We start from the raw sequence: 25733 nt of genomic DNA on the forward strand, positions 1-25733 counted from the left end.
TTATAAAATATAAGTAGTTAGACAATAATAAAATTATTTTCAAGTCTTTTTTCTTTCTTACAAATTTCAAAAATTCAATATCAAAATCTGATTTTTTTTTGTAACTGGAAATTTTATATAAGGTGATGAGAAAATGAAAAAAATTGATTAAATTTTAATTATGTGTTTGATTAGTAGGATTGTAGAAATGTTTCATTTCACTTAATTTTTATAAATTTTGTTTTTAGTTATACTCTTAGTAATTTAATTGACCCTCACCTCTAAATATACAATCTTTTTAGAATATATTTTTTTCTTAAAACACCGGTTTAAAAATTGTAATATCTTACCTAAAATCCACAAAGTAAATTCTCACAGTGAAATTTATGCACTTACAACCCAACTATTTAGACTTATGATGTTATAAAATATAAGTAGTTAGACAATCCTAAAATTATTTTCAATTATTTTTTCTGTCTTACAAATTTCAAAAATTTAATATCAAAATCTGACTTTTTGTTACTGGAAATTATATATAAGGTGATGAGAAAATGAAAAAAAATTGATTAAATTTTAATTATGTGTTTGATTAGTAGGATTGTAGAAATGTTTCATTTCACTTAATTTTTTATAAATTTTGTTTCTTGTAATACTCTTAGTTATTTAATTGACCCTCACCTCTAAATATACAATCCTTTTAGAATATATTTTTTTTCTTAAAATATTGGTTTAAAAATTGTAGTATCTTACCTAAAATCCACAAACTAAATTCTCACAGCGAAATTTATGCACTTACAACCCAACTATTTAGACGTATGATCTAAATTTTCATTTATCTTGCTTATATAAATTTTGTTGGATTTTCTTTTTAAATGTACAAACTATCATAATTCTATTTTAGTTTTAAAACCATTGAATTCACAACTTTCACAGGTGTCTTTTCAAAACTTTTATTCCATTTCATCCTAAATCTCATTTGATGTATTCAATCATCTATGTTTTTACACACACACACACACACACACACACACACATATATGTATATATATATTATAATCTTTTTATTATCTAAAAAATTGGTTTTGATTAAATTAGTTAAAGTTAAACAAATTTTATGTTGTGGTTTTTATTTATATTATAGTTGGGATGTTACATGATAATGCACTAATGCATGATATACAACTGATGTATGTTTTCTTAAAACAAAACTACAATATAAATGAAAAAAGAAGAACCAGTGTAAAAAAAAGCAGAAGGGGAAAGATTGTATATATGTTCTCTCAGGAACATATATAGTGAGAAAGAATCATTCTTATATATATATAGGTACTAAGTCAATGCACCAAGGTCAGCCGTCCCTTCCCTTCAGATGCATTTGTCTCAGCCAATATTCTCTTTGACAATAATCACCGTCCATGGCTAAAAAGAAGTATTCTTACATATATATATCTAAAAACAACCAAGCTATTGTTTTGTATGTTAAAAAACCAAACGTGAGAAAGATCCCAAGTTGTGTTCTTCTTGTTTCTTATGTACCAAACATGTAAAATGCACAAACTGGGAAAACCATGAAAGTAATCTAGGGACCAACCCTGATTGATATCACCATCATGATCTCTTCATGAACCAGAGTTAAACTTGTAGACGTCATCTCATTGATACCACAATAAAATTGTGTAATAGTGTTAGCAACATATGTAATAGCCAACCAGAAATTAAATAAGAAACAAACATGTAAGAAAGTTGCAGAGAATTGCATTATTGATTAAAAACAGCTGGATATTACAGGAGTTTCAACTGTGGTCTTGCAATAAATATCACAGGAGTTTCAACTGCGGTCAAGTTAGTTGCCTTATCAAGTTCAACTTCCATGACCTGGGTAGGCATTATGCTAACTGCTCGTTTCGATGATGATTTGGCCACTTTCTCCACAGCATTAGTGCTCTGAACTATTGCTGCTTTATCTTTCTTCCGGAAGTGTAATTGTGTCTCTTCTCTCAAACCTCTCAACCAATGACTGTGTCCTCCTGGAAATAGCTTTAACTGAAAATATAGCAATTGTTAATAAATCAGTAGCCATATAATTTTATATGCTACCAAAAGAAAGTAACGACAGAAAACTTTGAATGGCTAACCTCCTCTAGCAACCTTCACAGGGTCTGACTCTTTGCTACCTCCAGGGGATTGAACGCCTGAACGGCAGAATATTTATGTCAATCACTTGCGAACTGATCGTAGCCTCAAACCAAGTAACTTGACCGAGTCAACAAAGAAAACTGTGAGGCAATTTAGTTCTGAAAGTAGCTGACTTAGCAACCTATAAGCTAATGCTATTATTTCTCTGCTTCCTTGTTCAACTTTTTCCAAGATTACATTACTTAAAAAACTTCAAACCCAATAGTTTTTAATGGTGATGGATTCGTCTCGCAAAAAACCGTAGATGACGAAATAGATCGATGAAAAAGAAATATTAAACGAAGACAACATAACACAGCCGACAGTCTGAATTGTTTGTGAAAAATAAATAATCTGAATGATAAAAAGTGAAGTGTGAGAGAGATAAAACCTTTAAACATGGGAAAAGACCTGAAGAAGAAGCCTGGAGCTGCCTTGCACGATCATTGCAGCTTCCCAAAAATGGCTGAGGCAGACCTTCATTGTTCTTAACTACTCTATCCTCATCTTTGTTCTTCAATTGCCTACAACACATGGATATACATTTTCAATTTCTTTTTGCCTAAAACACATTCGTAACGTAGCTCAGAAACTAAACTATATAAGCTCCTCTCCATATACAGATAAAGCTTCTACATTTCATGATTATGTAAATTAATAAACCAACAGAAACAGTGTCATATATTCATCAGTAAACAAAATAGACTCGCCGGAATGATCGAACTCAGATCCGAAAAAGAAATAGAAGAGAGAACTCACGTTGACGTCCAGGAAGAGCATGTCAACCCACATGAGCTCGCGATATTTCTTGCCTCCCAGGACCGGAGACCGGAGCAGTCTTGCCTCGACGACGGAGGAGCAACGGCTGGACTTCAAGTCGGAGAAGAACACCATAGAATGAGACATGAAATCAGGATTCAGTTTATCGCTATAGATAGAAATATAGGATGAGTTCGAGTTGAGAAGAACTCACATATTTATATAGATGCGACACCGCCTAGGAGCCATGAACGACGCATTGATTCACAACGTAGTGGGAGATGGAATTGAATGGATTGTATATGATGTTAAAGCTCGGCCGTTTCAGCGAGGGGAAGGGAGCGCAAAGGACAGGCGCTTCTGCCGCAGAGAAAAAGATCACTATTCAGAGATCTGCGCGAACAGCTAAGATTAGGGGGCGTATCACACTTCCACGGCCGGACATGTCGACGAAATACAATAGCCCATTAGCAATATTAACTCAAAGCCCAAACTTTAAATGACACGCTGACGTGTCGACGCGAGAGCAAGCGAATTTCCACGCTGGCATCCTAGTTGTCACATTGGGAGAGAAACACTCTTCTTTATATATATAGACTAGGGTAAACCCGCCCTACGGGCGGGCTGAATAAATAAACTAATAGTAAAAATCTATTTTAAATTATTAGTTTACTTTAAATAAAAAAATAACATTAAGGTTCATTAAAGTTACTTTAACATGTTAGTGAATTTATATTTTTTTAAAAGATAATTTCTTATTTGAAAATATTAGATATTGTCAGGATTTTTAATGAAAAGACTATATTTAACTTATTAAAATAATCAATTCGAAATCGTCGATATGAAAATTTAAATGTTAAATATGAAATATATAATAAATAATGTGATGCGTCAGTATAATTTTTTTAAAAATATTTAGGTATAAATTTTTGAAAAAGAAAAGATTATATAGCACCAAGATTTACTTAACTCGATTTCCTTAACCTATTCGTTTAGTTATTGAATAAATGAATTTTTGAACCGAACCATCTTTGTTTCTTTTTAAAAAGTTTGTGGTTTGCTTAACCAATTGGTTTAGTTTACGAATTAGTTAAATTTTGAACCAAAGCATTTGTCTATTTTTAGCAACAGAAATCAAAATTATCTCCAATGAACGAAAGCTTTGAATAAAAATATTTATAATCAAATACATGAACAAATTTAAACAAAATCCACAAACAAAGTCAAAAAAAAAATTATCTCCCATAAACTTAAACTATCTGGAAATATTATGACTGAGGAAATAATTTTGCCACTGCATCAGCCTCATGAGCCTTGTATTGCATAATCCGGGAATATGATTGAAAGAGCAAGCTTTAAAGAGGCTGCTGAAATGTTAATTGTCAAAGAGAATGCCAGTCATCTCTTTGATGAGTCAGCTTGCAGAATTCTAACTAACACCCGCTAATTGGAGAATAAGTAAAATCGAGACAAAAATATGAAGAATACTTTGGCTTTGATTAGAAAAATATTATACCTATAAAACATACATAAATTATATGATATTCTCTTATATTAGCAGAAAAATTTCCTTAGAATCGTGACCAAATTATATAAAACATATTTTGTTTACACTATTTGGCAGAACAAAACTTCTAAAAATAATAAAGGAAGCTGCTTCGTTTGATACAATGATGAGTGATACCTACAAATAAGAAGGTTCATCTCTCAGATTCATTATGGCTAAGTCAATCTCCTCTCTAGATCATCCACTTCAGTAGATTCTAAGCTGCAAGAAGCTTTGAACACAGAAAAGAATGTATCATAGAGCTGAAGTTTTAGAGCTGAAGTTTTAGAGTTGAATATACCTGTTTAGAAAGAATCAATAAAAGTTAGTTTTAAATCATCTGTAATACTTTCCATGATAACATTGAGAAAATGGGGGTCTTGACATTTATGAGGATAGATGAAATAAACAAATCCAATGAAAGAAAAGATGATCAAATTTATAAAGTAAGTCAAGCAAACTAACATCGCATGTTGCAACAATTCTAGAGCCAAGAGATACGAAAACATACCAAGTGTAGCCACAACCATGTATTATTGAGTAGAGAAACATATTGTCCATGGTCCATACCCATGTTTGTTGGCAAAGCTTAACCAATTCGACGAAGTATATCAGAGAAACTCGCTACAGAATAATGTATTTGTTGGACTGAGTGTTATCCAATTTGCCAATATGCACCATTGTGCACACAGAGAGCGTTTTAGTGAGACTGGAAAAGCAAACTAAATCTGGTCGTCTTCTCTCCTCTAAGGTTTGAGACCTTCAAATCGCCCTCACAAAGTCAGAGCAATATCAAAAAGACTTCTCTCATACATATGTATATGAAACTCATGACTCATGAAGAAATCGACGTTACCCAAATTGTTCTTCTTCTCCTTCATTTTCTTAAACTCCTCTGATTTATTTTCATCCCATGTCTCTTCGTATACATCAAAGTTAAACTCTTCTCAGGGAAACCTCAGGTAAACATCTCCGGAGACGCGTTAGCTTTATGGAACGTCGGAGAGACCAATCCTTGGAGATGGCGAGATGCAATGTGAGGCCAATTCTCAAAGGTCCAACTCCAAGTCATGGGCTTTCAAGCTCTGTTACAGTCTTACAGACAATACAACCTCAAAAGCTCACAGGTTTGATCCCTAATTAAAATCAGAGACTTGTTAGATCTTTCCGGTGACTGCAAATGGTTACTAATTGTTGAGAGGCACCGGAAAATAACGGGCCAATCAAAATGGATACGATTCATATCGTCAACGGGTTTGAGAAAGATCATAAAGAAAAATTGTCTTACTTTTCTTCTGCTAAGATATTAGTAACCATTTTGTTGAGTGACATGTTTTACATGTACATGTAAGGTGAAATTTTGATCATATCATGCATTGTAATGTATACAGAAAATAAACGCAAGTACATCCATCAAAGAGAATGTCAATGTATTAATTAAAGAAAAAGAGTGACTTATCTTGCAACCCTTGCTCTTCAGATATTTTTTTACTCAGTTGTTTTAATGTCTGAACTTCAAGCACCAGAAGACTACATCTGTTTTCTACACGATCAAGTTTCAAGTCACAAAAACGTGACTGATCAAAAACTCATTTTGCACATAAACAACACTGATAGAAAATTTCTAGAACATAACATCTGCGTTTTTGTATATTAAAATGATTTAGATCAATTTTAAAAGAATTTTGTGCATTGAGTTTGATTCAAATTGATAGGATTTCAGTTTCTAAGTCTTCTTTCATTAATAAGATTTGCAGCTCTTATAAACTCACCATGTCCGAGAGCCTATCAACCTCCCTTGTGCCAGATTGAACTGTAACAGTTGCCTTTGCTATATCTCGTCACACTCTATTTCTCTCTGCTACTTTCTCCGTCTCTCTCGGCCGCTTCCTTCATACCTCTCCGCTGAGTGCTCTGTTGCTCTCCGCCTCTTATTCCGTTGCTTGCTCTGTCGACGTACTGACAACAATAATACAATGTTTGATTTATATTAGCTCAAAAAAAAAATTTGGCCAACTGTGAGAAAAATATCAATGACAAACAGTTGCAATATCTGAGAAAAGGGTATATTGCGATTTTTTTAAGAACAATATTGATTCTGGGAAAGTCTCAACTCTTCATCTTCTTCAGAGCCCATTAATTAGAAAGCTTGATATTGAAAATTTAGTTTCTAATGTTTTTAGGAATTTATAGGATGATGTTCAGGAGATGAGCACGGACCTCTTTATAGGTGATATACACCGCCTAGAGAAGGAGAAACGATGGTTCTTAATGTCGATGAATCAATGAATCTGAAACGTTTGGAGGAGAAGAATGTCAGACGAACAGACACGAACAAAACTATGACCCAAAGATTCTTCATGAAGATTCGTCTCATGATGAATTCTAAATGAGGAAGTCAGATCAAGAAAGACGATGAACATGTCGTAAAACGAAAAAATAAACTGTTTACCTTTTGTTAGGGCTGGGCTTTTGTTTTTCAGAATGTACGTGTAATGAAATAATTAAGCCCAACTCACCGGATTACATGAATTAATGAAACGGTGCGTACTAAAAGAGAGGAACACGTGTCACTGCAGGAATAATCTATTTGATGACGTGGCACCTTAAGAGAAGAGAGTAGCTCTTCTTTATAGTATTAGATTCAACTGAGAAATCTTAGAAGTTCTTTTCATTATATTATTTTACATTATATTATGATTGGACAACAAGCCCAAATAGTAGCAATGTAACCAATTGTTAAAGTTATGGGCCTTATGGTCTAGTAGTGTTCAACCCCGCTGAATCAAAAAAAAATAATATACAGTTTTTGCGGTTGTCGGTTCTTGGCGTGACAATCACAAAAGATGTTATAAATCATTTAAATTGTTTTAAATATTTTTTTTAAAAAAATTTGGTTAGAGTTTGCGGATAAAACAATTTTCTAAAATAATAAACTATAAAAAAATAAAAATACTCAATTAAAATTTTAAATTAAAATAATAGAAACAGTAAAATATATATTATATTTTAATTTATATTATAAAAATTTAAAACAAAAATATTTTCTATAGTTTTCTAAAAATATATAGTATAATTTTATATATATAATTTTTATATTATATTAATATTTTTATAATTATAAAAATGTAAATATTATTAATTTATTATTTAATTACTGCTGCAATTAATAATTAATCAGTTATAAATATTCCATAAACATACCAATTTTTAACTACCGTACCAGTCTTAAAATCGCAACCATGTTTCTTCAAACGTAAGCGTCTGCAACGGCACACGGTTACAGTCAGACCCCTATATCGAATAAGTAACAATAAGATAAGCTTGCTTAGATGAGAATATGGGCCAAGCTTACATTATTAAAAAAGGCAGCTGCATCAGGATCCAATGTTTAGATTCTATCTGACTAAATTGTAAAAGAATCAGATATATATATGGGCCGTGCTAGTCAGACCTTATATCGAAGAAGTAACAATAAGATAAGCTTGCTTAGATGCGAATATGGGCCAAGCTTACAGTAATAAAAAAGGCAGCTGCGTTAGGACCCGACGTTTAGATTTATATCTGATTAAATTGTAAAAGAATCAGACATATATGGGCCGTGCTTACAGCCTTTGACTTCTTACGTGAGCTTTCTTTTTATCTCATGCTTAATTAAACGGGTCCTCAGAACTTATTTCATGTAATTGGTTTCCTTTTACTTTCGTTTCTTCTTATATGCAATTTTGAAAAGAGAGCTGACCAATGAAAAATTATGGGAAATTAATCAGTTCAGGTAATATCTGCAATAAATTAGCCCTAAGGGGTACACAGGTTTAACCATTTATTGGAGCCACGCTTAAGGGGTACACAGGTTTAACCATTTATTCGAGCCACTCGAAAACGATAAATGAAAATGTCCGGCAAAGATGCAGGTTCCTATAAGACGTTCACCTTACACAAAATTTTAGAAAATGTACAACCTGTTTTCTTTTTAATTTATGATTATGATTTAGGATAGTATAAAAATAGAATGAATAAAGATAAGCCCTAGCTGATAATGTTTGTGCTGTACGGTTTTTTTACTTTTTACTGTTTAAATTTCACATACCGACAAATTTGGTAAAAATAATAAAAGTAATTATGACCACTAATAAAGTCGCATCTTCATTATGTGTAGAAGTAGAACAATAGTATATTATGTGTAAATGAGTTTGTTAACGATCTGCACAGCAAAACGAATTGTTATGTCCAATTTTTTATAAGAAGATCAAATATATACTATTCGAAGGGACTTTTAGTCCTCCACCTTCCCATCGAAGAAATTTATGATATATTCCAAATTCTATGTATTAATCAAACTGGTAATCACGAATATAATAAACATTGATAGACATTTTTTGGCCAAATACACTGTTTAGTTTTCAACGCTAGCTTATTTCCTTTCAGCCAGAGGATACGAAACCAATAGTTATGACGGATTTGTTAATTTAACACAGACCAAAATACTATGCACCATGACGAACGGCACGGCACATACTTTTTTTTGTTCGTTTGTTAAGTATACAAAACTGTATAAAATATTAAATAAGCATCCGTTGACCCAACAACATTCATCACTAATGGAATAACTTGATAAAGAAGGCAATAAGTAGGTATTAAAAATAAATATGGAGCTTTGTTTGTGGGGAAACCTGATTTTGTCCGCCACACAACTGACCAAAATCAATTAAATAACATTATTTGGTACTCTTGGTTAATTACATTGTAGGAATCAATTGGGGCATGAAGGGACATTACGCAATAAAAAATAGAGTGTTGCATATAAAACAACGAGTTCTGAAATGCAACTCATTTCATGCACCGTGACGCTTTAGTGATGGCATTTTTAGAGTCAAGTGCCTCATCGACAAATTTTGTATTTCAAATGCTTTTTTTTTTTAGTTTTCAATTAGAATTAATTTGATAAATGACCATACTGGAAAAAAATACTTTTTTTGGAAAAAAATATTATCTGTAGTAAGAGAGATATCAAATATCCCTTCTAATTATATAAAGGTCTCAAAAAAGCATTCCCTTTTTTATTATCTTCTTAGATGACTATATATTTGTGATATAATGATCATTGACTTGTGACATGAATATCAATGGAAAATTGATACGATTAACTTGGTATCATGGGGCTACAAAAAAGTCCACAAAGGGTGACTCACAATGTTTAATAAGTAGAGCCACGAGTCTAGATTGATCTAACCGCATCTTTGTCTGTGCCAGATTGATTAGTCCAAGTTTAATTTTAAAATTTCTTATTCAGTGTTCTATTGGAACGTGGATCGTATCTTGTTATCATTTGCGAACTGCAAACTAAATATCTGTTTTTATAATAAAAATAGAATTAAGTAGTTTCTCTGTTTACAGATTTATATTTTGGTGAAAGCAAGTTAACTAGTAACACCACTTAAGGTGCTGAGTTGACATTTCATATGAACATATTTTAACCTAGAAAATCAATATGAATAGTGATGTTATTTACTAGCATTTTAATGAAGAGGATGATAACCGATAATGATTGAAAGAAGTGATTATTCTTAAGACTAGAGACACATAACATATGTGACAAACAAATGTGGCAAACATATGGACCCAAATTGCAGTTTTATTTTATAAGGAATCTCTTAGTAGTTGTCAGGGCTTTGTACTAAATATAATTTAAAATTTCGAATATGGAAATATATATGAATAAAATCGGACACTTTCCATTTTCCCAATTGGGTATATGGACTAGGAATAATATAGGGCCATGTTCTCAAAACAAACAGCGACCAAAAGAAAATTTATATCTTTTTTCTTTTCTTTTTGATGACAAACAACTAATCGGATATGCTGAACAATCATGATAATACCATTGCATATAAATAACACATTTATCATTATAGTATATCGTGAGAACAAGTGTAAACTTAAGATTATCTTAGTTTACTATTGTTGAAAAAAATGTTAGATCAATCAAAAATATTACCAAATTCAATAAAACATGCATGCTAGAGATGTATTATGTTTGAAAAGTCATGTGGCATAATGTAGATATGTAAGAAATAGTTTATGTTTTATATTCTGTTAACAAGAAAATATATGAAGGTGATGACACTAACTCAAATTATTCTGATACTTGTCAATTTAGAAAATTAATTACAGTAACACAAACTATTTTGATACATACCAGTATACCACCAAACTTATGAACTTAAATGATATAATAAATCATCATGCATGACATATAACAACCTACTGATTTGGCTAATGAATATAGATTATTTTGCATAATATTGATGACAACTACAATAAATTCAAATAAATATATGAATGGACATTTTCAAGGTGTTATATTTAGGCGTTAATTTCAGAAATTAATTATATTCATACGAATTTCCCAAAACGTTTGAATAAACCCACTTTTCATGGCCCATATAAACAGTATAAACGTTCAATGTAACCTTAACGCATCATAACACAAGTTGATTTACCCTAAAATCACATTCATGCATCTGACGGGAAGAATATATCTATATATCTTGACAAAAAAATCACTTTATTTAATTTTGTTTGTGCCAAAGTATTTTCATTCATACTTGGGATGTTTTCAAAGTTCGTGTTAACTTACTCGCCACCTGCCTAGCTAATTTAAGCAAACGATCATAATAACTTCTGTAATTCCAAATCATCTAAAAACATATTTAGGATCAAATTCTTCTAAAAAAAATTCTATTGAATACATCTTTCTCCAATGTTTCTGCCACCAATAACTGCAAACGTACAAAACAATTGAGATAAATTACTATCTAAAAAATATATCTACATGCACATCAACTTATGTTAAACTGATTTTAACACATGTTACCCTCAGCCATAGTTATCCTCCCAGTCCCAGCTTTTGGGCTCACGGTTACTGTTTGCCTATTTTAAGTATTCTAAAATCCAGATATGAGTATCTTTATAGAGTGGTGTGACTTTTTAAGCTATGGCAGAAACGTTAACTGCGCGAGCAACCATTGGGTTCTAGGCTTCAAGAAGATCTCGTTCAAGTCTGTTTTTTGTGTGTCTAAAGCTATCTCTTTAGATGCAAGCTTTCCTGATTTCTTTTGGCTTTTTATCGAATATATATATTTTAAAAACATTTTTATTTTCATGTTTATTCAATATATTTCTTATGGCGGACAATTTAATTAAGAAAGCCTTATATGTGTGTTCGGTTTCAGATTTCCACTCGATTGAGGGTTAAGATAATTCAGTGTTTAACCAAATAAAATCCCTCCTTTCCCATGTCTATCAATTACGCCTATTCATGAAAATTAATAATTAAATCAAGTTGAATAAACATGCATTATTTATAATAAGATGATCCCTTAAGCGAGGCCCTATAAATACCTCATATGTGTTTCACCAAACATTCACTTATAACCCTTCATTTCCTTTCTTGAATTTGTCCTGTGCCCTCTTTTAAGTACACTGAAATCCACTATAACTATTTATTTATATATAAAACCATTCTTCCAGGATGGCTTCGTTGATCACAACCAAAGCAATAATGAGTCATCATCATGTTATGTCCTCAACTAGAATCACTACTCTTTGTTCCGACAAAGCCATCGACAACCAACAAAGAAAAACAAAACTCCAAATCTCTCACCGATTTTTCTCCCGCCGGAGGATATCTGCAGCTGTAATCAATTCAGTGTTGCAAGTACCGGAGAAAGAGACGGTGGAAGATGAAAGACGGTGTCATGTTGCGTGGACAAGTGTACAACAAGAGAAGTGGGAGGGTGAGCTGACTGTCCAAGGAAAGATCCCCACTTGGCTGGTTTGTCTTTTATCTTTTTATTATATCCTCCAAACATAATTTAGCCATATTCGTGGAATTTCATACAAATATGTACCGTGCACACAATACACACTCACACTGGCAAATGCATATGTATATACTACAAGACAGAAACATTTTTTTCTAGCTATATCATTGCATGTATATTTTCTTTTTATATTCTGTAAATTCTTAAATTGGACATGATTCCATTACAAAAGTCAATAAATTAGATTAATCAATATGTTTGAGATATATTACGGTGCTGAGGCATGGTTGGTACACGGCTAAAAGTGATAGTCTTGAGTCTTGACCAATGCAATTTAAAACAGCGAACATTCAGTCATGTTCCAAGTTAGACACCAACAAGTACATTGTGTTAGCAAAAACTTATAGTATATACTCACTTATTTATACACAATTAATGTCGATTTTGTATATATTTCATTTGTGTAACATAAAGCGTTCACATTCTTTATCATTTTTTTATTTTTTATATCTCAGATAACAGTTTTACCAAAACAAAACTCCGTATGTAACAAACGATTAAACATTTTTCCCTAAGGAATACGGTAAAAGTGAGTCAATTGATGATTTATAAGGTAACATGCAGAATGGTACGTATCTAAGAAACGGACCGGGCCTATGGAACATCGGAGACCACGATTTCCGACATCTCTTCGACGGCTACTCCACACTAGTCAAGCTCGAATTCAACGACGGTCGTATATTCTCCGGCCACCGTCTCCTTGAATCCGACGCCTACAAAGCCGCCAAGAAACACAAGAAGCTCTGTTACCGCGAATTCTCCGAGACTCCAAAACCGTCGAGAAGCAACTTCAAGAACCCTTTCTCCGGGGTCGGAGAGATCGTCAAACTTTTCTCCGGCGAGTCTTTGACGGACAACGCCAACACGGGAGTGATCCGTCTCGGTGACGGACGTGTCATGTGCCTCACGGAGACTCAAAAAGGATCGATTCTTGTCGACCATGATACGTTAGAGACGATAGGGAAGTTCAAATACGACGACGGTTTGTGCGATCACATGATCCACTCTGCGCATCCCATCGTGACGGAGACGGAGATGTGGACGTTGATACCGGATCTTGTTAAGCCTGGTTACAGGGTCGTGAGGATGGAGGCAGGGTCGAATAAAAGGGAGGTTGTGGGTCGGGTTAAGTGTCGGTCCGGGTCGTGGGGACCCGGGTGGGTTCACTCGTTTGCGGTGACGGAGAATTATGTTTTGATACCGGAAATGCCCTTGAGGTATTCTGTGAGGAATCTGCTTAGAGCTGAGCCTACGCCGCTTTACAAGTTTGAGTGGTGTCCTAACGACGGAGCTTTTGTTCATGTCATGTCCAAACTCACAGGAGAAATCGTAAGTGAATGTCTTACTAAGTCTATGGATTGTTTTCTTACATTTTCATTCAGTTGTGGATTTTGTTAGTAATAGAACATATTTAGATTAGTTCAAAAAAGAAAGAGAATGCTCATGTTTTCTTAATCCTAACTTAGTGGTACTTAGATGGAGAAGGTGATAAGATATATTATACGTGACATACGGTTACTTGATGTCCTAAAAAATATATGCATATATAATCAGAGTCAGGATAATAGGAAAAATCTATGGATCTGTTAAAAATTTAAAATGCAATGTTATTCTATATCACTAATAAAGTCAAAATTTTAACGACCATTTTCTCTAATGATCCCTTTTGCCTAGACTATAAAACCTTTTAGGGCTTACGTTTGTTAAAAAGTCTACAAAAGGTTGTTTTGATGTTTAATACATGAACATCGATAGAAATACATGAGATAGAACATTGTTTTTTTTAATATATATTTATGTTGGGTATGATATATATATTCACGACTACAGGTGGCAAGCGTAGAGGTACCTGCATACGTAACGTTTCACTTCATAAACGCATACGAAGAAGATGAAAACGGAGAGGGAAAAGCGACGGTCATCATTGCAGATTGTTGCGAACACAACGCAGATACGCGGATACTCGATATGCTCCGCCTCCACACATTACGTTCCTCACATGGTGACGACGTCTTACCCGATGCTAGGTATATATGTTTCAACTTTTGAGTTTTGTAACTACTACATTTTTACTTTTGTTTTATATCTGGATATACTAATGTAATCGTATGTATATACTTAACATGTGTGTTTAGGATTGGGAGATTCAGGATACCGTTGGACGGGAGCAAGTACGGGAAACTGGAGACGGCAGTAGAGGCGGAGAAGCATGGGAGGGCGATGGATATGTGCAGTATCAACCCTTTGCATTTGGGTCTAAAATACCGTTACGTTTATGCATGTGGTGCTAAAAGACCTTGTAACTTCCCCAATGCTCTCTCCAAGGTACCTTATATATATATAGACTACATAGTAAAACAATTTGTTCCTGATATTCTTGAGATTTATACTGTGTTATCAATTCTTTTTGTTACATATGTATGTGTTGTTGATCAGGATTTGTGAGTAGTAACTTAAAGCAACTTCATCTCTTAAGTGGCATATAGCTAGTTAGCATTCAAAGTCTACATATATATATAGCAAATAGCTAACATTTTGTATAATTGTACGAGACAGGTTGATATTTTGGAGAAGAAGGTGAAGATCTGGCACGAAGACGGCATTATACCATCCGAGCCCTTCTTTGTGCCGCGTCCAGGCGCAACCCATGAAGATGATGGTTAGTTCAAAACACATAGGTTGCGTTTTCTCTCTACTTTTTTTAAAAACTAATTTATGGAGTTTGTACTTTTGTGTTGTGAAAGGAGTGGTGATATCGATAGTCAGTGAAGAAAATGGAGGAAGCTATGCCATATTGCTTGATGGAAGCACCTTTGAAGAAATAGCAAGAGCCAATTTTCCTTATGGTCTTCCTTATGGCTTACATGGTTGCTGGATCCCCAAACATTGATCACTACAATCTCAACAAAGATACCTTCATTATACAAAACACAAAGATATGTAATATCAAGCCTTTTGTCAAAAAAGAAAGATATGTAATATGAATTCATAGAAAATTGTATAATTACTATATTATACATGTGCAGGTTTCTGAAATTGTTGTTGTGCCTTGTGTTATATTTTTTTCATCTCATATATGTAATATATTTATACAAATTTGTATAATTACTAAATTATACATGTGCAGTTTTTGTAAATTGTTGTAGTCCCTTGCATAACAATTTCCCTAGCTAACAACAAGTTACAACATAATGATGAGAAATCTCAGCCACTTCTCTTCTCTGCAGATAAAACATTGTTACACTGGCGAAGATGTGGAGCCACAACTATCCCCACCCAGTGAATCGGATACCATCACCTGCACATGTTTAGGAGCTGCTTCTGGTTCGTTGTTTCCACCTATCCATTAGCAAACAATATGATGATCAGTTTCATGGAAATTGGTTTGAAGAGTAAAGAGAAAAGAAAGGACTCTCTCTTTGACAATCAACGAGAAGGAACCAGAGGATACAAACGTCAAACATAAATCAACTTTAGCTATAACTTAATGAAGCTCATGCCTATGGTGATTCTAAGGAAATTAGTTCAGCATGCAGATGCTACCGAATCAGGCCAGAGGATTCCACAAGTGTCAGGAGGTTTTCATGATTCAAATTGGATATCCATTTCGAAAAATGCAGTGAAAACACAAGTACATATGAAATTTGGAACCTTTTCATAGGATTTTCCCGGAAAGTAATATCTCAACAGACCTAAAGCAAAAGCTTTGCAGAACAACCACAAGCACATACAAAGAGTAAACTAGCGTAACTAACCTGATTGAACCGAAGGAACCACTGATGAAGTTGTCGCTCCTCTCTTCATTTTTGGCTGCAAATATTAACAGTTCGATAATGAATGACTTTTAGAAAACTTCAATATCTAGCAACAACTCTATAAAAAAATCAAGTCTAAAATAATGAGCACACTCGTTTTCCCTACCTTGGTATTTTCTTCCATATATTTCACGACCTGAGAGATGCTTCCACAATGTCCATGAAACAGCGTGTAAGCCCACAAAAGAAGCTTCCTTGGGATGCTTACATCAATGACTTCAACTCCTTCGGTGCCTGGAAGAAGTTTTCCCGCTGTCGCTAGCCGAGGTAGTGCGAAATAGAGGCTGATTTCAGAAGGAAGTGTCACTGAAGCAGTTTCACGGAAGTAACTGTAACAACTTTTAAGCAAAGAATTAGCTATCTCCAGATTCTCCTCCGAGACTTTATTGGCAATGAGTACGTTCTTGATCTTGGACAGAACAGGTCCCCATTTTGCCTCGAGCATTTGGGATTCTGAGGGATTCTCGAATGAAGAATTCCAGAATCCTGACTGGAGATCAACACAGAGCACCCGTCTGTTTTCCAGAAAATCAGATGATGATGGATTTATTGCTTGACTTGCTGCTGAGGACACCTGGTGCAAGGGGGTTATTGATGCCAAGCTTATTATCAGAGCTCGACACCAAGCAAGAGAAGCATGTCTGCCAACTTTAGCTGAAAAGCTATTAGACAACTTTGGATTCTTGAAACGCTTTCTAATCTTCTCATTTATGGTTTCCAGGGTCTCAACCTTGTTGTCTAGTTCAAGAGATACGATGTATTGATGTAAAAATCTGCAAAAGGAAAAATCAATGTCGGAAAGCGAAAATCTAACGGCAAGGTGATGACATAATATTAATTTCTCATGCAAAAATCGATTACCTGTATAAGATCCTCTCTGAGGTTTCTGGATCTTTTGTTTCAGGGAAATTGCGTATGTCTGGCCATATGCTTCCTTGTTCTATAAAAAGGGAAATATTTTCTCTAGCTGACTATCAGGAGTGATTTTCGCTCCTCCAGACTCAACCTGACTCATCGAGGCAACCAGCGCATTTATGTATCTTCCTATTGCAACTGGCACAAGGTCTTCAACGCATAGAGCAAACTGAATTCAAAATTTGTAGATTACGACATTAGCATGTATCCTATGTTCAGCTTATGACAACTTGATTAGGACATAGCACGTAAAAGACTCTATTGCTAAAATAACTAAAATCTACCAAGTCAAGCTTTCAGCATGCAAAAATCTAGTGCACATGCTTTGACGAACTCTTGATTCATCAACACTGTATCATGTATTAGAAATCTAGAGGTTGCGATATAAGTAATCCAACACCAAATGCCAATAGTAATCTAAGGTTATATACAGAAATTTAGAGGTTTCTATATAGATCATCAACACCGTGTCATGTATGAAAAAGCGACTACTAACGGTACCAAAAAAGACTTTCATAGAAATGCTGATTCCTTACCCTCTTATCTGATCGAAGAGAATTAAAGGCTCGTTCTAGTGTGTTGACGTCTCCAGTTTCCTCCAATAGTCTCAAATAGAACAGTAAGTATTTGCGGATGCAAGTAATGAATTTCCGTGAACTTTCTGGCAGGTTAACTTCAAGAGCCTTCTTGTTCCCAGCCAATCCTGGAGTTTTTCGCCTAAATAGAAAAAAGAAGAAACATTTATATGAAACAATCCCATAATCATATCTGTGAAGCTTAGCTTACATGATTGATAAATGTCAGTGTTTAGCCCCTTAGTACAAAAATTGACTCAAAAAATTAGTAAGAACGTCTGTACCTTCCCTTTTTAACCATGCCATCAATCTCCCACATATTGATTGTAAAACTTGACCGCGATGATTTGAAACAAAAAGATAGTTCTTCTTTTGCTCTTTGCAAATCACTGCTCCCACCCCTTTTATACAACCCTTGGGCAAGCATGTATCTCGCCTTATGAAAATGTTTCAGATCTCCTTCTACACAGGTTCCCAGTGCAGAAAGGCTGTCGTTGTAGAGCATATGCCATACCCCTTCCATCTGAATTGACCCCTCTCCAATTTTAGCATAACTTGTTTCCAAATTGCCATCTTGACCTTCTTCAAGTGGACGAGAGGATCCAAAAGTCGCTGTACCAATGATTGCCATAGCAGTATCCTTTATAGATTCATCAAAGCAATAAGAGACGAGGACCTGAAAGGTCAATAGGAAATTAAACAGTCCAGTCAGGACCTCAAAAGCAGAAAAGTAAATCAATGGTGGACTGCTTAAGCTGAGATTGAATTTAAGCATGGTTTTTATGCTGTTGTTACAAGTTGAACAAACGACGATTGTAATGCTGCAAATCAGTAAGAGAGAAAAACAGTATAGCGTTGTCAACAGCAAACCTTTAAGGCCTCTAAGTTCTGTTTTCCACAAGCATTAAGAAGCTTCAAACGAGAAGCATGCATTCTATACACAGGATCTACTGCAGACGGGTTCAATGTCATGGCTTGCTCATAATAGGATAACGAAATTTCATACGGGTGCCCAAGCTTCTCACTGAGTTTTCCCATGTAGAATGCATGTGACCAATCTTGTCTGTACAGGATGGGTTAAGAAAAATAAATAATCAGGCTCTTAAATAATATACCAAAATGAAGAAACTATGAATACACAGTACACTATACCTATGTGCAAAGGCTTTCTTGAAATGCTTCATTGAGTTCTCACAAAATTTTGTCCACGTTGCATCCTTCGACGGTAGCACGGACCGCTGATCATAAGACGGCACAACACTCTGAAGGCTGTCATAGTATACCAGCGCCAACAGCTCATGTATCTCAGACTACAATAAGGAGGATCACAAACATCATCAATAACAGCAACATGAAACTATAACATACTGCAAAAACAAAACTGACAATTCTTCAAAAAGCCATTCCTCCATCAAAATCAAAGATGTACAAGTATGCTCATTTTTGCATCACAAAGAGGTATATAATCAAGTTTTTAACTTGTACCCTCTACCTAGCAAAGTATTTTATAGGTTTAATGCAAATTCACATATTGGTAAAGCTGAACAGTGAATTCAAGTTAACCATACTAACATTAGAAATATGAGTAAAATGTTTTAGGAAAAGGATAGGTGATTACGCAGCAACATCTAATTATATGTTATATCCAGTAAGTAATTACGCATGAATGAAGGTGACAAATGAAACCTGCTGTTCTGGTGAATTTGCCAACGCCAAACTCATTAGCAGGCAACGTCTGCTTCTTCTTCTGCTTGTTTCAACTCTTTGTGAAAGAGCAGCATTCTTCCTCCATCCTACGACATTTATGTGCTTACTCCCATCATTTAGCAACAAATCTACTTCCTGACATAGGTGAAAAACAAATGGTAAATTAAGTAATTATCAATACATGAGTAACGACTCATCAATGAAAGACACATAGCCACCCTCTCTTATTCCAGGGTTATAATTTATCTCTAAAAGCTACCTAACGAAAAAGGAACAACTCATAACTGATATTTAAAGATACAATTCAAAAAATTCTACAAGTTAAAATAGAACTACAGTACCAACAACGAACGAAAGAACTTGCCTCATCGTAAATATTGCCAAGCTTTTCCCAACTCTCAAAGCGCAGAGGATTATAGAGCAGATCATATTTGAACAGATTTGCATTCTGCTGTACAAACTCTTCTCCTTCCTTCGTGAGAACAAAGCCGGGCCATTTATCACTAGCACTAACTTCCTCTGACTGAGCCAAGAAATAATATAAATTGCGGTAGACATCCAAATAGGGTTCGGAACTGCAAGAAAGTTAAAACAACATCCTTATGTATTCCAACATTATAAACATCTAAGATTCTTTTTTTTTGAAACACTAAACATCTAAGATTCAATATTTCTTATTTGTCAGTAACCAAAATTTCTCTTAAAGAGGATCACCATTTTTTAACGAGAACAAGAAAAAGATTCTAGGAAAGTTATCCATTCTGCTTCAACTTGTCACTAAAATCAAACATGTGAAGCTTTCTAGGCACAATAAGATCTAGAGAATACACATAACATTCGGATCATCTTACATGCTCATCTCTGCTCAGCAATATATTATAATGCAAGAGTCAATTATCTTTGGCAAGAGGAACTCATACAAAAAAAATGATTGGTTATACCTGTGGAGCAGTGACACCTTGTACTCGCTGAGAGTTTTGCTGTGAATTATACATTTAGTTATGGTTTCAAGGAAACCTTCAGAACCAGCCTCGCATGAGAGTTTGTCTTCGCATAAAGCAGGGTCATCTAAGAATGTATCTATCACATTGCCAACTAGAAGATCATCTGGTGGTTGTGAAAAATGCTTTTTAATTGCTCTCAAGACTCTGCGGAGTTTAACTAGTCCAGTCCTCTGAGACAAGAAAGATAGGTATAAGTAATAAGAATACCAGAGACTAGGTATCGAGCAATGCTAGCATCACATTATGTCATACGTTGAAGAGTGCATGCTTGTAACTTTGTTAAACACTAGATATTTAGCGATTTTAGCTACACAATAGGTGTTTCGGAAGATCAACGAAGGATATGCTATAAGTCTACCAGAGAATAAATCAAGAACACGTATTTCTTATCTACTGAACACAACTTGCAACACATTCCAATTTCTGCACGACATGTCAGTTGCTCATGCATGCTTAAATCTATATGCACTATTTAGTAAATACCAGTTCACATGTGAGCCTTGTTATACTAGTGAATAGCTATTTTAGTAGACTGCAACCTGATGTTTTACTCGAACAGAAAGAAAAAAACTTGAAATCCACCAACTTCTGCTGACACTGGGTAGCTTCCAGTGCCCCCGCTAAAGATTTAACGCTATATGCACCAAGTATAAGGAAATAAAGTTTGGCACGCACTTATAACGCACATATCATAATGCAAATGGGTCTACCAAGTTGAGGAAATTTCACTCACAGAAGAAGACTTGGCATACGGTAGTATGTACTGGAAAACATCAACACATTGTTCCTTGGTCTGATAATCTCCCCGGCTAGTGTTTTCGTGGGCAGCAAGCTCATCTTGGTACGAACCATCGACTCTAAGATTTAGACCATACAGACAGAAAAAGCATTGATCTAAAGCGTTATTGATTAGCAACTCAAGTTCATCTTTTTCTTCTTCAGCAACTACTTCTGTGTGTTCAGGAATCTTTTTATTTTCTTCTTCTAGCTCTTCTTTCTCCTTATCAATAACCTTTCCTTCAGAATCATCCTTCTTAGAATCAGTTTTTGTGCTTTCGTTTCTCTCTACATGCACTTCTGCGACGAATGATTTTATTTCATTTCTGCATAGTTTCCCCATATCATGTCCAATGCCATCCGGGGAGTTGATGCTGGATTTGACTTTCATGTCCACAGCCAATAAATGCTTAATTGCAAATCTGAGAAAAGATCCTTCCTCTCCCGCACAATTTTTACCAGCGCAGCAGAGCCCATATTCAGCAAGCAAATCATGGAGACATATGATCAACTCAACCTGAAATAACAAATTTTAGAAATTCCAATATCACAAAGAAGCAGACCAAAATAGCTTTCAGTGACATGACTGATAGTAAGGACTCTCCTAGAAAGCCATGACTTACTTGGTATTTCGTAGATATGGTAGAGTCAAGCTGTTGAAGTTTACAAAATCCAATAGCTGCATCGAGAAAGCAAGATTTCTGCTCTTCTTCAATCTCGTCAGCAATTTGAGAATCTGAATATCTCTTCGAAAGAAAATGCCTCACGATATTTGACATGACTGTCAAAAGCAAAGATTGTATACCGGCTATACAATCTCTTGGGGCAACCACGTCATTCTGCACATCAGGCATACGCATCAATAACGGTGACACAGTTCTTATATTAGGACAACCACAAAGCTTTACTTATATTAATCTCGTGTACATTTTAGTGCCTAATAGTTACACATGCAAACTTTATTTATATTAATCTCTTCTACATTTTAGTGCCTAATAGTTACACATGCAGTTGCTGATTCAAACAAAGTTCGTGACCATGTGTATAGATTCTAGCATACCCTTGTGCAAGCAAGATCAGTCTTACATATCCAAAGCAACCAAGATAATTAGCTTTTCAAATATCTTCTGAGAACCATACTATCTATGCCAAAACAAATTTCAGACTTACAGAGTTATCTAACTGGTCAAGAAAGTTCTTCACTTGAGTGATACAAAGAAGAATTCCCTTGATTTCCTCTGCCACCGAGTGATTCCAATTCTCACTCAAATTTGTAGATGAGGTCAAAACAGGTTGCCCCGTACCAGTTGATTCCAAGAGTACTTGCAACTTTCTTCTATGGCAGTTCAGATAAACCTCTACATCTATAGGCTTACTCTTCTGGCATGCTTTTATTAACACTTCCAGTGCTGACAACTCAGTGGAGGAGATCCCTTCTTCTATTTTCAAAGAGGATGCAGTCCAGATGTCTTTATCTGGAAATAAAAGTGATGCAAGTAAATTAACACACTCCGAATATAATTCTTTCTCCATCATCTCAGGTACGGTCTTTTCCAGCAAGACATCAATCTTAAGCAGATTTATTTCATGCATGATTCTATCAATGTTCAGCTCTCGAATTCTTCTGCAGTGGGGCATCTGAATTACGACAGGAGATTCTCCAATACCTTCCTTGTCCAACAATGCTAAACACCTGAAAAATTCTTCAAGAGCTTTAGTTTTTTTACCCTCCAATATTGATAACCGCGCACTCAGCCAGAAATATCGAGCCCAGAAGGATCTTTTATTATAATCTAACACCTCCGTAGCAGTCTGATCACCTTGACAACTCTTAGATGAGGAGTCAGGAAAACTTTTCTCCCAGGAATTAGGGGTCGATTCGATGGCAAGATCAAGGGAAACCGATTCAATTATCTTAGAGAGATGGTACGTCACTTCTACCATGCATGATGAGGATTCAGGAATATCTGATCCTTTAGATTCGAGATCATAGTACAGCTCGGCGAGAAAAAGACTACATTCAGGTTTCCGATCTAGACCCCAATGTCTGGTGAGCTTTTCTAACTCCAAAATTTTTAAGGCTGCATCACGACTCAACCGATGCTCACATTTACTTGCAATATACTCTAGAAGCAAGTGACCCATATGATAAGCACCATAATTTCCTGAAGTGTCCTTCACAAAATTAGAAACGACAGAGTGTTCAGAAATCGGATCAGGATTGTTAAGGCAGTGAGAACCGACAGACACTCTGGTGAATCCACTTTCAAGGACAAAAGTCTCAAGATACTGAAGGATGTCACTGCTAGGATCCTTGCTATTATCACACTCTAGCTCTGCCTTCTCAGGTTTCTGGTTCCGAAGACGTTCAAGCCGAGTACTCCGCCTCTCTTGAGGGTGTTCTTCAGAAAACGCAGGCTCTTTTTCTTTAGCCTGACCACCACTTTCTCTTTGGATGTTGCAATCCTTAACAGACACATTACTTGAATCTGGTACCACACAATGATTATTCTTTTCCGGACCCTGCATTACAGCTTCTGTACTAAGATCTAATTCAATGGTGATTGGAATGTCAGCTGATATGCCCACAGTTTCACACGGAGGATGCACTATCCCAAGTAAAGTATCTAGTAGTGCCACCCATGACGCCTCAGGAAGTTTAACTTGCACTCTTTTTTTCAACTTCTTGGAAGCAGCATTGTTGTCCCGATTCTTGTCAGACACCTTTCTTTTGCCAAGAAATTTGAGCCGAACGTGCCGAGGTTCAAGCTTATCTATACCCTTGGGCGCAAAAGGTTCTGGATCTATTTCTTCAATAGAATGTTTCACATGCAGAGCACGAGAATGCGATGGCCAATGCCTCAAAATCAGATTTGCAACTGAAAGACAGGAAACTTCATCACCTATGGCAATGAGAACTTCTAGAAGTTTCTCCATGCAGTTCCCTGCACATTAGAACATTCAGTTTTCGAGGGAGGGTGAGTGAAACGTACATGCAACAGTCCGTAAACCCAGGAACAGAGAGCAATCGTAGATTCAACAACTATTCCAAAAGTATAAGACGAACTAGGATTCACTAATGTGATGACCAATTTCTGTATATGTTTTTAAGAGAGGAAGGAACAGTGCGTACAATTATTTGGGCTGCAAAGAAGTCCTTGTTCAAATGCCCATCGTGAAATACTCAGCAATCCCATAGAGCATGATAGAGTTCCAAGATGGTTCCACAGCACAGAATCTTTTGCATCTATGTCTATAGCTTGAAGATAACAGTTTAGAGCATCCTCGTAATGACTAGAACCCAGCTCAAGAAATACAGTGGCAAGATTCTTCAGAGCCAAAAATCTGCAAAAGAGGTATACAGAAAATTATTTTATAGGCGACCAGAATACTAATAAACAAAACATATCTAAACTTAAATTACTAGTTAATACAACCAAATGTAATAGATGATTTTTTTTAAAAAAAGATGGAGCTTGACCTGAGATGATGGAGATGATTATCGTTTGTGATAGTCTCCACCTGCAGAGAAACAACTTACCGGCTATAACAAACAGTTCAAACTATTAAAAGAGAGTAATCAAACAAGTTTTTTTTCTTTTAAATTACTTTGGAGTTAGCTATGATAGGATCCTTGAGGATAGACTCTAGCAGCTCCCGAGCCTTGTCGTAGTCTTTAGCTTGCAGCTTTAGAAGACCATCGTGATATGTTTGTGACAGATGAAACTCCTGACGACGGCAATTAAAAAAAAACAATTCAATATATATTTCCACAATGAACTGATCTAGCTTCAAGATTATGCATTCTATACAAACTAAAAACTTGAGCTAATCTTTTGTTCTGCTAGAATGTGATCACTCATAATAACACAAACAAGAAAAAAAAGAGTCCAACTTTATTTTCTAGCCCTAAATGAACCCAGAATCGAAGTTGCGAGAGAAATCAATCAAAAGCAAAACCTGAGCTTCCTTGCTAGGAGCTAAAGGCTCCCACTTCTCTTTGGACTCCGTATCATTGATCGCTGCAATCGAAAACTGGAGAAAAGGAAACAAAATTTCAAATCAAATTCGAAACCCTAATTGCTTAAAGGATTCACGAATTGAGAATTGGCCGAAATTAGCATACCATCTTGATAGTCAAAGGTCACAGGTTGTGTGTGTTTGACAGTTGCTCCGTGTTTCAGCAGAGTTCTTTGCGCGGAATCTTCTATCTTCTTCTAAGATTCATGGCCATTAGGGTTTTTAATGTCTATGTATTATGTATATGATGATGATGCGGGTTTTGTTTCTTCGTAGTCTGTTCTTCGACTGTGAATTCCGGTAATGTAATATGGAAAATTTGCAAGAAGAGGTATTTTACTTTACGATTTTAATATAAAGTGCTTCTATGTTTGTACAATTACGTTTTAAGCACTCTACTCTTACATTGTCTCAAAATTACCAAAGAATTATGTCACCCCAATACTCGTATTAAACATTTTATCTTATACTAATTCGGCTATCTCACACTAATTGTATTTAGTGGAGGATGGTGATATTTCTATATATGACTTCTGTTCTGAACTAAACCTTTTTTTAATTTTATGATTAAAAAT

At 35.2% G+C, this 25733-nt stretch overlaps 3 protein-coding genes and 1 long non-coding RNA gene across 9 annotated transcripts; 1 reads left to right on the plus strand and 3 right to left on the minus strand.

Annotated features, from left to right (window-relative positions):
* Positions 1 to 1712: 1712 nt before the first annotated feature.
* LOC130499166 (uncharacterized) lies at positions 1713 to 3444 on the minus strand. 6 transcript variants are annotated; one of them, XR_008938019.1, is made up of 5 exons: positions 3128 to 3414; positions 2914 to 3024; positions 2546 to 2678; positions 2115 to 2255; positions 1713 to 2022 (listed from the first exon to the last, which is right to left on the minus strand). XR_008938019.1 is itself a non-coding variant. In XM_056993130.1 (5 exons), the coding sequence occupies exons 1-5, from the start codon at positions 3160 to 3162 to the stop codon at positions 1940 to 1942; spliced, it is 399 nt and encodes a 132-aa protein (XP_056849110.1). In that variant the 5' UTR covers positions 3163 to 3410; the 3' UTR covers positions 1713 to 1939. The 6 variants fall into 6 exon arrangements, 2 of the variants coding, with proteins under 2 accessions (XP_056849110.1, XP_056849115.1); XR_008938022.1 differs by having other exon boundaries at positions 2115 to 2232; positions 2566 to 2678; positions 3128 to 3413; XR_008938020.1 differs by having other exon boundaries at positions 2115 to 2232; positions 3128 to 3411.
* Positions 3445 to 4445: 1001 nt separating this feature from the next.
* LOC108821528 (uncharacterized) lies at positions 4446 to 6865 on the minus strand. The gene is made up of 5 exons (XR_001944587.2): positions 6680 to 6865; positions 6232 to 6418; positions 5316 to 6002; positions 4971 to 5219; positions 4446 to 4760 (listed from the first exon to the last, which is right to left on the minus strand). It is a non-coding gene; the product is annotated as an uncharacterized LOC108821528 (long non-coding RNA).
* A 5028-nt stretch (positions 6866 to 11893) lies between these two features.
* LOC108842462 (carotenoid cleavage dioxygenase 8, chloroplastic) lies at positions 11894 to 15393 on the plus strand. Its single transcript, XM_018615383.2, has 6 exons — positions 11894 to 12296; positions 12910 to 13674; positions 14176 to 14372; positions 14481 to 14670; positions 14902 to 15004; positions 15090 to 15393. The coding sequence occupies exons 1-6, from the start codon at positions 11994 to 11996 to the stop codon at positions 15233 to 15235; spliced, it is 1704 nt and encodes a 567-aa protein (XP_018470885.1). The 5' UTR covers positions 11894 to 11993; the 3' UTR covers positions 15236 to 15393.
* On the minus strand, positions 15310 to 25445 carry LOC108842461 (calcineurin-binding protein 1). The gene is given in 20 exon segments (XM_018615382.2): positions 15310 to 15684; positions 16101 to 16155; positions 16267 to 16933; positions 17022 to 17112; positions 17115 to 17244; positions 17612 to 17792; positions 17935 to 18326; positions 18521 to 18713; positions 18803 to 18960; positions 19337 to 19492; positions 19722 to 19932; positions 20299 to 20531; positions 21095 to 21655; positions 21762 to 21977; positions 22309 to 24083; positions 24272 to 24483; positions 24620 to 24660; positions 24748 to 24867; positions 25099 to 25173; positions 25265 to 25445. Coding segments are annotated over 20 exon segments (5571 nt in total). The 5' UTR covers positions 25268 to 25445; the 3' UTR covers positions 15310 to 15583.
* Between the last annotated feature and the right edge of the window lie 288 nt (positions 25446 to 25733).

This window comes from Raphanus sativus, chromosome 2 (genome assembly GCF_000801105.2).
Source record: "Raphanus sativus cultivar WK10039 chromosome 2, ASM80110v3, whole genome shotgun sequence".
Lineage (NCBI taxonomy): Eukaryota > Viridiplantae > Streptophyta > Magnoliopsida > Brassicales > Brassicaceae > Raphanus > Raphanus sativus.